Raw genomic sequence first — 15416 nt, forward strand, 5'->3', positions numbered from 1 at the left:
GTGTTAAAGAGGCTGTGTAAAAACTAACTGCAGCTGGAGCCTCAAGTGTTGTGTTTTATGCAACTAGAAACTGCATGCCTAATTACCATGCCATACATACAGCTGTATGTTTGCCAGTCAACAATGCCTCTGTTTCTGTCATTTTCTTTTTTTGTTACAGCAAGTATTTTAAATATGAGATGGACATGGCATCAATATTTGCATAGAAGGGAGAAATTCAACACTTATCTATTGATGTTATTCCATATATTCAAATTTTATATATATCTACATCCAACACATTCTCCCTCATATCATGCATTACAGTGACATTCCAAAATTCTCTCACGATACAAGTTTAGATGTCTGATTTTTGTTGTGTGTGTAAAAGATGATACTTTATTCCATTAAAAAGAGGGCACCTTCAGCATAAGAAGCCTTAGATTATATATAGCGTGAGAAAGCTAAAAGGCAGTTTGATCAAGAATAATATACTTTAAATTATTTATGCAAAACTTGTATTTTTATGTATTTGGTAGTTTTTTCTTGTGCATTGTTTTGAGTTCTGCTATTTAGCAGCTAGCATATCTAAGAAGATTCCTATTTGTACTGCAGCAGTATGCAATCTCATTAAGCCCTCTGTGCCAAGAATCTGACATTTCCATTACAGAACAGCTCCTGGCACAGAGGGAATTTTTGGTGGTATCATAACTTGCCAGTAAAATGTCCTGCACTGCAGAAGTTGTATCTGTTTTCTCATTTGTTTCTCACCTCAGGAAAACCTTTGTTTTGCCCCGGAAGTGGCTTGTTGCACAGGGAAGAAAGCACCAGGAACACTTAAGACAAAAAGGTGGGAAAATATTTCATTTCAGAAAAAGTTCCAAGGGTTGAAAACAGCAGAAACATATTTCACATAGGAACAATTACTAATTAGATTCTGAGGAGTTATTAATCATTTAAGTTTAATATTTTTTTCTGTACAAGAGAGTATTTTGGAATACTGTTACTATTCCTCACAAATCCAATAATGCATTAGAATTCTGCAAGCTATGTTCATAAAAATCAGCATCCTACCATAAAATAAATTTGTAAAAGAAAATAAACATAATAGAAAGGTTTACTTATTGAGGAACACCTGCTTTAGATAAATACACTTGAAAGCACAGAAGGGTTTAATATTTCCCTATAGTTTTAGATGTTTTAGGGCTTGTGTGTGTGTGTGTGTGCACGCGCACACGTGTATGTATGTGCATGTGTGCAGGTGTGGATGTGCATACGTGTGCATGTTTGTGCGCGTGCGCACATGTGCATGCGTGCGTGTGCACGTGTGTGCATGCGTGTGTGTATGTAAATTAATGCTGTTAATGAGGTCAACCCATGAATCAATGTCTTTTGTTACTATCTAAAAAGAACTGCTTATGAAAGGTTTGTGGCAACAAAAAGATTCAAGCAAGTGCTTCTGAAAGCTTTTCAAATAGCATTTTCAGTGTATAAAATGTGAAAACATCTTTCAATTAGTAAAAAAAATAGTCTAATATACAAATATTTTTAAAAAATTATTTTGTGAAGGAAGGTAGCATAATTACCCAGTTCCATTCCTCAAATATGGTAGCTATTTCCTTCTGAAACAAACTCCTACATGTTAACCAAGAGAAATGCATACAGGGCTACTTTCTGCCCCAAGCAGAGTGAATCATTATGTTTTCCCAAGATTGAAACTATCATAAATTACCCCTTTGGACAGCATTAGAAAGAAATTGAAGCATACAAGGAATAAACTATAGTTTCTTTTTATATCAAAATGTACTCTTGAAAAATGTGTTTGGCACAGTGCTAAATCATATATAGTTAATACTAAATATTGCAGGATACAATAAAACCCTGGAGTTAACTTGTGTTTACACCTTTTTAAGGGATAAAAATAAAAAGATACCAATTATTCAGAAGTCAGCCTATACAAACTGTATAAACAATATTTTATGTCTTGTTTTGAAAACCACTAATATAGTCAATTTTACATAAAAGACTGCAAAATAATATAAATGGATTTAAACAGCTCTTTACAATAAGAAATTCAAATGGAAACAGACAAGTAACAAAGAGAAGTAAAAAAATTTATTGCAGTATTCGTTCCACCAGATATGCTGGGGATCCCTTTTCTTGTATTATTTCAGGGTGACCTAATACATCAAAATCTACATTTACAAAAACTCCTCCTGCAGATAGGTCATAGATACTGCATGCTTTTTTTCAACAGAATAAATTATATATCCAGGAGATTCTGCCATTTTACAGCCTGGAAAAACAATGCTTCCCTGGAAACTGGGCTAAGCTAAAGAAAGCCATCCGCTGCTAGGTTAAACTCCAAGAACACTTTATTAAGAACATTAACAGACTAATTTCCAACATTCACTTGTTTATTTTTTTTTAAACAGAAAGTTTTTTTTCAAGATATAAACAATTTTTGTTAAACTATAATACAGTGGGAGTAAAAATGAACTGAGAAGTTTCTGCTGCACAACAGCGAAGGAAGCTCCCACAAAAATGTTTACCAACATTTCCTTCTTTTTCCTGCGTCCCAGGTTCCATTCTTACTCTTCATTAAACTGATTTTTTGCCAGAAAGTTGATATTTCAAGTTTTTCTGTTATTTCAATTCCTGTAAATTTGGCTGCATGTACAAATTCATTAGCTGGAAGTTCCATCCTTGGCGGCATACAGCGATCGTAAAGTCTGAACAACTTTATTAGTCAGCTTATTAGCACTCGTTAGAGCAATCTTTTTGTAAATAATGTCTGACTCTTTAATAGTGTCTACCCAAGGCACCAGTTTGCGACCATCACGGCGCTTAGCCTCAGTCCAGGAGCCACTGTAGGAGCCTGCCATCCACTGAACACTGAAGCCATTGCTGGTTTTCTGTACTACTCTTGCAATTTGTGGTCGGTCTTTGTACTTTGGACAGCAAATAGCGATGACATCCATGACATCAACACTTTCATTCATCTGTGCTGCCAACTCCGTAGAGTCTGAATTTCGTTTTGACCTTCTCAATGACTAAAACATTGGGGGGGAAAAAAGACCAAGTGTTACACAAAAGAACTTTAGTGAAATTATTGCTTTTATTGCTTTTAATCCCTTGACGCCGGGAGGTGGGATTTCCCAGCACACATTCCATTGCCGGCAATGAGACGCACCGTGACCGCCAGCGCCAAGGGGTTAACATATCCTTGTAAAACCACATACTCTTAATTTGTACCCGTGTCTTTAACTCTTATTGATATATAAAATTATATATACACATGAATCATAAAGCTACATAAAAACTTGGCAACAATAAAAAGGATAAACACACAGTACATTCCAAAGGAAATTAATAACTTTTTATGCTGGATAAATCTCATTTTCTAGGTTTTTTTTATTGTCTTTTCTGTTAAACTTTCTACAAAAAATTGTATAAATGGTTAAGTAGAGAATCTCTATCTACAAAATGCTTTCTTTCATGTGGATTACATTACTTGGTGTACATTTAATATAATAGACTGACATTTATAAGCACATAAAAATCATTTTACGTAATACGCTGCGAAATACGTTGACTCCTCCTCCGCCTCACCCCTGAAGTGCCTCCTCCTCTATCCTCCCCATCACTTTCATCGTCCTCTGTCTCAGCTGCATTGTTTTTAGGGCTGCCTCCTCCAAGCAGCGAGGTAATTGCTTTGTTTCGAGCATTTGTGCTAGCTGACACCTCCCCATCTTCTTCCTCTTCATCAGGATCCAAATGTTCCATAAGAAGCTTGAACTGAAAAAAAATAGATACGTAAGGACCAGATGTAGCTAAATCAGTGATTCTCAGCCAAGCAACCTGGAGAGCTGTGCAGTCTTTTTTTAAGGGTGAGACAATATTAACACAAGTAAACCCAGAGATTTCAAATAGGAATCTAGCATCAAAACCACTTCTGATTGTGGTCTTTCTGCATTCTATACAACAGAAGAATTATTCTGCTTTTCTTTTGTAGTCAAAAATGAGTGAAAGCTAAGAGATGGTATTTTTGAAGGGTACCTTGAGTCTAATGAGGTTGAGAACCACTGATCTACACCTAACTACATCTTAAAGAACTAACGGGAAAAGGAGTTGCCCAGGGGAACAGAGATCATGTAACCTCCTCAGAATTAGCTGCGGTATTGTTTTTTTAAATAAAATATTGTTCAGAAACGTATGACTTCCTTTATACTAAATGTACAAATTTTCTTCTTTTTGTATTTAAGCCAAACTAGATGTTTAAGAGAAGCCAAGAAAGCTTCATATACCAGTACACTATTGGTGGAAGTATATGGGGGTAAAATGGACATTAAGAAAAGGGATAAAAACAGTACCAAGTAACTAGAATGACGTTTCATAAAGTTTAAAAATCCACAGCCTGCATTCCTCAAGAATAAGACAGAAATAAGTCTGACTTTATACTATTACTGTTTGCTATACAGATTTTGGCATAACACTTAAAGTTCCACATCTTACAAGCTATAAGCTTACTTAGCACCCATTGGAATTATGGGCCCTTGGTACTTCGTAAGATCTTCAGGATTTCACAATTCAGGAAAAGAAGTCCAATTCTACCTTCCAAACATTCAAAGTTTAAAACTACTGAAAATACATGTGCAAACTTTTTTTGGATAATCTTAGTTAAGAAGGTTAAGATTCTACTTACATCTAAGTATTGTTTTACTATGCTCCTCTTCACCTCTTCAGTGATCTTAGAATGAGCCATATCGCTTCGCAGGAAGTCCAGCGTCTGTTTTGGATGGAAATGCACACCTGTCTTCCGGTTGATCGCTTTATCGTATACTTTTGCAGATTCAGATGGAGAGTATTTCTGAATTTTACTATTCAAGGAAAATACAGACATTTTAGAAGAAAATATTTTTAGCTTTTAGTATGAGCAGTTACATGTTATTCATCCTGTATTAACTAGGTTTTGCATTCATTTAAACAAGGACATTTGCTATTTTATAGTTGGAACATATATTTCATAAATTAATTCATTTTAACTAGATTATTTTCTCTTGTTATCCGGGCATCATTAAACCTACTGGTCAACACCCAAGACATCTGAATCTTGTAAAAATAAGATGGCTTGAGAAGTACTCGCTTGATCAAAAGCTGAGGAGCATTCTACTATTATCTATTTATTCTTACCTATCAGAGAATCCACAGAGGTTCTTTAAATGCTGTTTTAGCATCAAAAGTAGTAATATGCCTTGTGAGACATTTGCAAATTCAATTAAAGGAGCTGAATTTTCTGGCAAACATTTCATCACAGCATTTATATCATTTTCTTCATCAGAATCTGAATCAGAGTCTACACGTTTCCGTAACTTTCGAGGCTTGCTAACTTCTTCTTCACTTTCACTCCCACTCCCACTGTTACTGTCGCTCTCACTCTCCTCATCTGATGACGGTTTTCTCTCCTTTTTTTTTGTCTTTACCATAGACTGGAAGACAGAGAATTGACAAATATTTAAGAACTACAATAATAGTGTCATGCATATACTTTACATAAACATAATTCTTTTAAATGGGTAAGAGCTTTCTTTTCAAGAAACGCTATCATGCCACAGCTTATTTGAAATTCACATACTATAGTTTGAAGCAGGCACACTGAAGTGTATTTCAAGGCCTGAAATATCTTCAAAATATATTTTTATTTATTGAAAGAAAAAGAATAATCCATCCACAAAAGAAGACCTCTACAAAATGTGAGTGCAGCACAAAGTCATTAAGAGTGCATGTTGGAAAAAATACTATTGCCTCTTGCTCAGAGTGCACCATACAAGCTTAAGAACAAGAAATTTCCCATTACTAAGGGTCAAACAGAATACAAGAATTTCTATTAAATTAGTGTGTTTGTAAGATTAACTGTAGCATTAAGTTTCATGCAATATCATTTAGTTTGCCATTCTGGATATATTTTAAATATTCAAGCATTTTTATTTCTAAAATCTAGTAGAGTAGTTCTCATGTGGTCTCAGTGGCCATGAACAAACATGCCAAGCTTCTGCCCAAAGGAATAGCTATGTTGAGGGTTCAGTTTATTAAAGGAAATGTAAACACTATATTTTCTATAGCAAAATGTGCTTTAGGAAATACAGAAGGTTAAAATTTATATAAAGCTTAAGGTCGTTTAATCACATTTACTTAAACGAGACAAGGAAAAAGAAATGGAAAGGACTATCTGGTAATACTTTTAAAATCAATATAGCAAAACCTTTTAGAGATAGCACATAGAAAAGAATATTCAACTGTTACAGTATTGTTAATGCAAAGGCTTAAGAGCAGTATTATAAAAATGTGGTTAATGGGAACTATCAAGTTTGGCCAATATAAAAAAAAAAATTGTAAAGTACTGTACAAATATGAAGAACCCAGTCCCCATCCAAAAGAATTTATAGTCTGTTTTTAATTAATTAAATAAATAGATGATTTAAAGCACTGTAACTTAGTGGCTAGTAAACTCAAGAAGAGTTTAATTTCTAGCGCTTATCTTATTCAGTGGGCTTAGCACTAAAAGCAAGTTCTCCAGTCCTCTTCTACTTCAAAGCATTCACGCTATGCATCCCCAAAGATCTTAAAGAAATGGGGATTTAAATTCTTTAAGGTAGAGAATGTCCTTAGCTTTTGTATTTGCACAATGCCTAGAACAAAAGAATTCTAATCAATAACAAGGTGTGACCTCAATATATGTAATACTAATATTATTTTCACAGATTCGCAGAAGTTTAGGGCTGGAAGGGACCTTGTGAAATCATCGGGTCCAGCCCCCCTGCTTTGGGCAGGAAAGACTGGTGGGGTCAAATTTGTGCCAGTCTATTTAGTTTCAGGCAGGATAGGTAGTCAGGCTAAATGAACCTGATTTCCCTGTTTTAAAATGTAAAATTAGGAGTTCCCCATTGCAGTTAGCTGCAATTCAGGCCAATTTTATGCTAATGACTAATTTCCTTGAAGTGTACTGAAAGTAAAAGTATTTTTGCTATAAAATGTGTAGTTAAGTATTTTATCTGATCTGAATATTAATACCAATGCTTGGCTGAAACTCAGTGTTAGTTTACCACATGTATATATTTAATTAGTGTCCAATATTTTCAATCAAAAAGTGTGATTTAGGTTTTTATTTTTAGGACTTTTTTTTTAATTGTTAACAGTAAGGTGGTCAATGCCACTGCAGGTAGGAAACTATCTGTATTTCAGAGAAAAAAGCACACACACTGTAATTAAGAAAAATATGGAAATGAAGAGTGATAATGGACTAAGTAAATAAATGCATTTGATTTATATATATAGGAACTCTATCAATATAAAGTTCCCTTCAAAATATTTTCGGGATTAGGAAAATCTAGAGGTAGATAACTTCACTAACAAACTGTACAGAGGGGAAGTTTGAATCTGCTTTCACACTACTATTTTATTGCACTTCTAATTTATTTGATTAACCTTAAAAATCAATTAAATTGTAAACATTATTAACTGACATGTCACATACAGGGCAAAGCAGATTTTTACTGTTGTCTGAAAAGTAATGATACTTGTTCATATTAACAGCAATGGAAAGATTTAGAAGACCTGACAAACTGACTGAATTATGGTGACTACACAACATCACAAATACACTTACCTCCTTAAATGACTGTAGTAGGTTACTACCAGAAACCGACAGTGTAATATCTATATGATGCATTATAAACAGTGGCTCTTCCTGTGTTTGATAAGGAAAACAGGCTAGATTGTCTGCTATATACAAGAGCATATTCACCTCTGTTTTCTGCAAATTAAAAAAAGTTACATAAAACATTTTATATATCCACATATAAATATACAAAAATCAGTCTGTAATATTTTGTGTTTGTGTTGCCTTCAAAGGATTTTGGGTTAAACATGTTGACGTGTACTTCATACTAGACAACTTTTCCCCAGAAGTCATTGCAAAATGCTTCATATTTACACTATCCCTGCTTTACCCATACAAACGAAAAAAGGGGAAAAGCTTATTTTCTTATATGGGAATTAATTTTGTTATGTATCAACATAAAAGAGACCAGGGAAATAAAGTTAGCCAGGCTAAATTTACCAAGCCATTTTAAAATACATAAAGCAGGAATCATTTAAACTTGCTGCATGATCTTATAGCAAATTTATTTTGATGTCTTTTTAAATTAGGTAAATTTATGTGATGCTTACTGCCGTGTCATCGAAGAGGTTGAGTAAAGAAATAAGAAAGGCTCGTCTATGTTGACGGTTCCCTCGAATCATGGAGTACAAATGTGAACACAAAGCACTGGAGGATTCATCATGTCTAAAACCCCTTACAGGATCCTTTAGGCATGTATTGATTGCCTGTTGTACCAGGTAAGACATCTTCATACCAGCCACTGCTTTCATCTGTAATGATAAAATATCTATTTTTGTTTAAATCATGGCTTGCCAACAGTCATATTAAACAAACGAATGAAAGAACAAATGAACAAGACAACAAAGTGAAATAAAAGTTACTCTCATCTTGTTCTCAACTGGTCTCAGTGGAAGGTATAAGAATGTAATTTTAGATAGCCTACTGATTCAAAGTTCTTGAAAAGTAAAGGAAATCTAAATAAAACACACTGCCTAAACATTCAGGGCTTTCCCCAATGATTTCTTGAATCCCTGATGTTTAGTATCAATTTCTCTTTTTTTAAACACCTAATGATCATGGTTACGGAGTTACATTTTCAAATATGAGCAGATGCAATATTGTTTTCTTGAGTTTTGAAGCTGACCAAAGCAACAGCAAGTGCTGAAGGATAATGATGGTGTGAAAATTATCTTGTTTCATTATACCTATTCTAGCAGGAATATTTAATTTAAGTACTTAGTCATATATTTCACGTTTATGAAGTGATTTTCCATAGGAAAAATATTGAAAGTTGTACATATTTAAATAATAAAATATTTTACATTACAGCTCTTGACCTTCCACCATCACTCTCCACAAAATCAAAGGGACCAAGAGGAAGTTCCAGTTTTTACCATTTGCCTCAGTGTCCCAACTGATTTTACTCAAGTTTAGGTTTTATTCGAATTTCAGTAACTGCTGGATGCCTGGCCAGTCAATATACTGAACAATCCCCGGGATTCAGCCTCTACTTTTGTCCCCTAGAACATCTCTACACCTATACAAAATGTAGTTCAAGACTTAGCTATGTGCATTCCAAACTCTACTCTACTGGAGTAAGTATGTGTGTGGGAACACTAAGTAGTGTGCTCTGAATCTTACTGCTGGTTTAACTGGAGTGCTTTTGGATTTAGATCTCATAATCCAATCGCATGCACAGCCAAGCAATTGAGCATCTACTTCCACAGTAACATACAAGTATAGTGTTGGGTGTCATGTCTGGGGAAAGTAAAGTTGCCTAGGAGAAGAGTTATTAGGAGTTAATCCAAAAGGCCATGCAGAAAGAACGATAACAACCTACACCAATAAGTACCCACCCATCCCCTTATTTTCCTTAAAACAGGTTCTCAAACTACTTTCCTTTATTTCTTCTAACTAAGCTTCAACTTACAAAAGTTTATTCACCCCACACAGAAAAAGTTAATGAAAACCTCAAACTTTCCCAGTACATAAATATTAAGGAGCTACTGCTATACTTAATATATATAATACATATAAATTTTAGATAGATTATACACACACATATATACATATTAAGCGTTTGAGCAGGAAGTGAATTATTTAAAATTTATGTGTAGGGCTGACAAACGATTAAAAAAATTAACTGCAATTAATTGAAAGATTAAAAAAAAGTCATAATTAATCGCAATTTTAGTTGCACCGTTAAACAATAGTCAGGACCCCCCACAACCCAACAACCTAGAGCCCAGAGCCCGTGTGCCCTGCGGTTCCTCCCCACCATCACCAACAGCACACAGCCCCAGCCCTGACCCTGGCCCACCCTGCACGCACTCTGGACTTGCCCCAGCCGAAGCGGACCAGCTGGAACCCGTGCAAACAGCCCTGACCCTGGCCCACCCCATATCTAGTCCAAGCTCACCTGCCCATGCTGAGCCACGGCAGTGGCCAGGCTGAAGCTGCTGCTTCGTATGAAGGAAAAGTGGCCCTCTCCTCATCACCACTGCTTTTTGTTGCAGCTGCCTAGGGCCTGTACATGGGCTGCCTTGCAGTTCCTTTGCACTGCTACTGCTGCCCCACTCAGCAGCCCAGAGGTGGCAGTGATGGCAGCAGAGCAGTGAGGGAGAGGGGCTGCTTTTCCTTCATACCAAGCAGCAGCTTCTGCCCAACCACTGCTCAGAAATGGCAGGCAAGTCTGGAGCAGGCATGGGGAGGGCCAGGGTCGGGGCGGTACACATGGGTTCCAGCTGATCTGAAGCTGGTCCGCTCCACTGATCAAAATGATGCGCACGATTAACATGATTAAAAAAAATTAACGTGTTAATTTGTTTTTGCCTTAAATGTGTAAGTTAACTGTGATTAACTGACAGCCCTAATATATATGAGTATTCAGTTCATGCTCAAACATTAGACAGGGATACTGTATAAATGCAAATCCTGAAAGAAGAAAAATTAGATGACAAATCCACTTTTCTTGCACTTGCTTTTCTTGCACATCTATACATAAAATACTAAGAATAAGAAAATTGTTCTTATTCACGATACCAAATTCTCAAGGAGGGCAGTCACACCGCAAGACAGGCTAGAACTTCATAAGAGGGGTACATCAGGACCTGGGAGAACGCCTGTTCATCAGAGCTTCCCAAGGAATAACAAGGTCTAATAGCCATAAACTCCAGGAAGGCCGATTTAGACTAGATATTAGAAATAAGTTCTTTACGGGGCATGTGTCCAAGGTCTGGAACAAACTCCCCCCCAGAGGTGGTGCAAGCACCTACTCTGGACTCCTTCAGAAAACAGCTGGATTTATTTCTTGCTGGGGTCACTTCATCCCAGCTGACTTCCCGTCTATGGCAGGGGGCTGGACCCGATGATCTTATGAAGTCCCTTCCAGCCCCTAAAGGCTATGAAATCTATAAAATTTCAAATATATTTTTCTCTCTCCTATTGCGTTGAAATAAGAACAATTTTCTTTAACAACAGAAGTTTTATGTAACGTTTGGTATCAAAAACTATTACAGGGTACGTCTACACATGCAGTAATGTGCTGTAGTTACTGCGCATCAGGTTTAGTACCTCTAACAACAGGTACTAACGCAATGCCAGTAACATGCATTTTAAGTGACACTAATGTGCAGTAGACCAATTCTACTGTGCACTAGCATGGCTTTTGCTATGACACACTGAAGCACAGTAGAATTAGTTTACTGTTCATTTAGCAGTTTATGTAGACGCACTCACAGTTGCTTAGTCTGGGTATTAATTGAGTAAGATATTATTGTGATGTAGGGAGTTCTAAAGATGGACAAATTATTTAGGACCCAGTGGGTGCATCTATACATTCATTAATGTACAGTAGTTACTGTGCATTTAGTTTAGTACTTGCTCAATGAAATACTAATTAAATGTGCAGTAATTAGTTACTAGACAGTAGAACCAGTGCACTTTTTTTTGTGACACTTACTGCGCAGTAGCCTAATACTACTGTGCAGTAGTGTATTAGCTCAGTTTTTGCCTGGCACACTACTGCGCAGTGTTATTAAGCGACTGCGCATTAAATGTCTCGTGTAGATGCACCCAGTATTAATGCTCTCCATTTTTGATATTATAGATCTTTTTCTCTGACTGGAAAATACTGCTATTTACAGCTCATTCTCTCACATGAAGGAGCGAAAACACAAATATCTCAAAACAAGCAGAATCTCCCTTTATTCCCCTAGTCCTGAAGTTTGAATTTGCAAATGTCTGATCTCTGAGAAAGCACATAATCAGCATTTTGTTTATATTTAAGTTATGTAATATTAGAATTACATACATGAATGAATCCAGCATATTTTTTGTCTATTTCCACCAGCTGTTGGTCAGCTTTGTTCCGCATAGAGGGCTCTGGATCTGTGCCCATTGCAATTAAATATGGAACACACTAGAAAAGAAACAAATGCAAACATTATTTAAAGGCACAACGCCACAAAGCACCTACTCTGGACTCCTTCAGAAAACAGCTGGATTTATTTCTTGCTGGGATCACTTCATCCCAGCTTCATCCCAGCTAAACTATCTCTGTTTAGGCAAAAATACAGATTATACAGACACTAACACAGATTTTGTGGTGTAGGAAAAAAGATTACTGAAATAAAGATTGGGGAGATGAAGACTACTTAAAAACAAACTAGATCAGAGGTTAACTCTGGAATTTCAATCCAAACAAGTATTTTGGTAAAAAAAAAAAGTGTAAAAAATTCTAATAAACAGAGGCCAAAGAAGAGAGGGTATAAACAAATGTGAACTGTTACATAACAAAAAGTAATGTATTCATCACCCATCTGGTAATGGCTTGATCTTTACAAATTTATTCCAAAGATGATAAAATGAAATTGCTGGAATCTTTGGCTTTTCAATACAGAAAAAGAGATCCTGACAGCTGTTGTATGTTAAACAACTCCTCCATAAGAAGACTCTCCAATAAATAAATAAAAAATAAATAAAGCAATTACAGTAGCAAATATGTAAAGTTTAACATTTGGAAAATTAGGTAGCAGCTATAAGAACCTCTAAAAATCTCTAGTTAAAAATTATAATAGATACAGCACCCTAATACTACATACCTGAACAGGATGGATAAGACCCTGGTTCAAAGTCAGTGCAATGACATTTAGAGCAAAGTGACGTACACTGGACTGAGTATGAAAGAAAGCCTCAAGGACCTGTTTAAGATATAGCTGCATGATGGAGCTGCTCATCCCTGAGGAAATATCACCCATTTCTTTCAGATCCTCCTGTTTGGCTACTTTCTTCCCTACAAAAAAACCAAAACAATGACATCAGAACTATAGTGCAACTACAAAATTCCTCTACTCTACATATAATATTCTTACATATGTCACATATGTCATAAAGTTTTGATAAAGGAGTGATGAGTGTTTTATGGAAACAATGCTGTGTTCCTTTCTTGAGCATTATAATAAAATGTAATCAAACCCTGAAGATTTTCTGTTGCACTAAGTTAACTAGTTGAGAGAAAGCTTTTTTAAGAGACAGTAAGCCACTCATTGTTGCAAGAATTTAACTACTACTCATTTTGGATTATTCCACAATCTATACACCTTGAAAGATAAAGACACAAAATCTGTATTCTAAAAGTCTCAGTGTGCTTATATATAAAAGATACCCCTGAAAATTAATCTAAAAGTAATGTATACAAAACAGGCTTAATTAGACAAAAACTTTATGGCTGCTTGCAGATGTTAAAAAAAACAAAACAAAAAAACCCTGCACTTTACTTTAAACTTGGCGCATTTCTGCACCAAGCCCCACACATGCCCAGAAGAGGCAGTACCTTAGTTGAGCCTGGCTTGCCTGACGTCTGTATAGATCGGGCATTTAGTGGGACTTTATTGGGGCTTTTATCTAACAGATGATTGAATTATCTTTAAATAAAAGTGCCAACAAGCCCTGCTGAAGCGCCCAAACTATACAGATGCTGCAGAGCCTGGTCGAAGTAATGTGCTGCTGCTTCCAGTAAAGGGCGTTTTTGTTTTTAGCAAGTGCAAGCAGTCTTTATGTGAATCAGTTCAATTGAAATGCTCATTTTTATATAACAAAAGTTAAATGTTTAATATTTCCTTAGTACAGAAATGGTCATCACTCACAGTCTCTATCTGCCTGCTGCATACGTGTATCCTCTTCCTGCAAGTAGGTTTGGAGGTTTTTTAACACCTGGATTTTTAAGTTTACTGAGCAGTTCTTATCAGAAAGAATACTATTGTACAGAGTCTTCACTTCCTGCTCAAACATTAGACTTGGATGTTGTATAAATGCAAATCCTGAAAGAAAAAAATAAGATGACAAATCCCATTTGGTTGTCTGCTTTTCTTGCACATATATCTTCCAAGATGAACGAAGTTCTCTATCAAGGTACAGATATGAAATAAAATACAAATTGTCATGCAAGCACTGGTAATACAGCAAAAAGGATGTAAAGGATCAGGATTCCACTTTGGATTCTGGAAGGGCATGTCGTCTAGTGCGTAAAAACAACACAGTCAAGTACATACATTTAGTACAAATACTTTAAAAGCAGCATGGTGTAATGAATTCTGTTCTGTTTACTATAGAGCAGCAGGCAAGGGTGATTGTGACCTAGTTGCACAATGGGCCACCACTTGCCTCTGACAGGGGAGGTGGGGAGGGAGGTGACTGCCAAAGCAGAGGCAGGGGAGGATGGGAGAGAGACAGGAAGCTTGCCTCTGCTTACCATAGGGGAGGTAGGGAAGGAGAGTAAGCAGTACCTGCTGTAGGGGCGGGGATTGATGGCATGGGGTAGGGCAGGGAAGGGGACAAGGGGCTGAGCTGCTTGCCACTGATCCCTAGTGCTATGTGCCGGATCCAGTCACTTTAGGGGCTGGGTCATAGGTTGAGCACTACTGATCTTTAAGAAGTGGGAAACGGGGAAATGACACATTTCTCTCTCAAAATAAAGCTATGAGGACTGTGAAGTACACAAAATTAACACCCTTAAAGGGAATGCTGAGGTCAGAAATGAACTGGAAAACTGCCACATATTGGTTTGGTGTATGGTTTGTCTTAACTCGTCTTAGTCTGTGCTCTTCAAGAATAGCAGGTGTTGACAGTTTTATGTCGTTATGATGACAGAACACCAGGATTTTTAATGAGTATGCCAGGAACAAAGTATGGAAGAGAGAACAGAGCATGTAAATGAAGGAATCAGAAAATTTAAAAAAAAATTCTTATTAAAACCCAAGCATGCACCAATGGAACTAGCTGACTGGTTGAAGCCATAGGGAGATAAAGATGGTTTATAAAGTTGGTCTCATTTAGGAAAATTAGTATAGGTGAAGGCCTAGTTCAAGAAAGAGTTCAGTTCATCTAGGCTAAGGACAGACAATCACAAAGCCCAAGGTTGAATAGATTCAGTCTTTTCAGGTTAGTCTAAGCTGCATGGATTGAACAGAGAAGCAAGTGAACAGACATTCACTTTTGATTCCAGAAAAGCAGCCACATGCCTACTCACATGCCTGGCTCAGGCCAGAAGCTGGAGGGCACTAGAGTACAAAAGAAGGAAGAAAAGCTGGGAGAAGTGCTCTGAGGCTTCCCCCTCTCTCCGCTGGAATGGAGAGAAGGGGTATGGCCAGGCCCCAGCTGGCCTGCTGAGTATGAAGGCGGGGACGGTTTAAATCTCCACCCTGGCCTGCACTGACCCTGGGGTGGAGGGGTGGGGGGAGCAGTCTCTGACAGGCTTTTCCCCACTCAAGTAGAGGGG

At 36.8% G+C, this 15416-nt stretch overlaps 1 protein-coding gene across 1 annotated transcript in view; it reads right to left on the reverse strand.

Moving 5' to 3' along the window:
- Positions 1-1383: 1383 nt before the first annotated feature.
- The window catches only part of NIPBL (NIPBL, cohesin loading factor), a 128951-nt gene continuing 114918 nt past the window's right edge, over positions 1384-15416 (reverse strand). The window contains 9 exon segments of the mRNA XM_025213551.1: positions 1384-3032; positions 3592-3777; positions 4685-4859; positions 5173-5468; positions 7646-7792; positions 8209-8409; positions 11952-12059; positions 12742-12932; positions 13786-13959. Of these exon segments, the coding sequence (XP_025069336.1) occupies positions 2667-3032; positions 3592-3777; positions 4685-4859; positions 5173-5468; positions 7646-7792; positions 8209-8409; positions 11952-12059; positions 12742-12932; positions 13786-13959 (1844 nt within the window). The 3' untranslated portion in view covers positions 1384-2666.

This window comes from Alligator sinensis, unplaced genomic scaffold, assembly GCF_000455745.1.
Source record: "Alligator sinensis unplaced genomic scaffold, ASM45574v1 scaffold175_1, whole genome shotgun sequence".
Classification (NCBI taxonomy): Eukaryota; Metazoa; Chordata; order Crocodylia; family Alligatoridae; genus Alligator; species Alligator sinensis.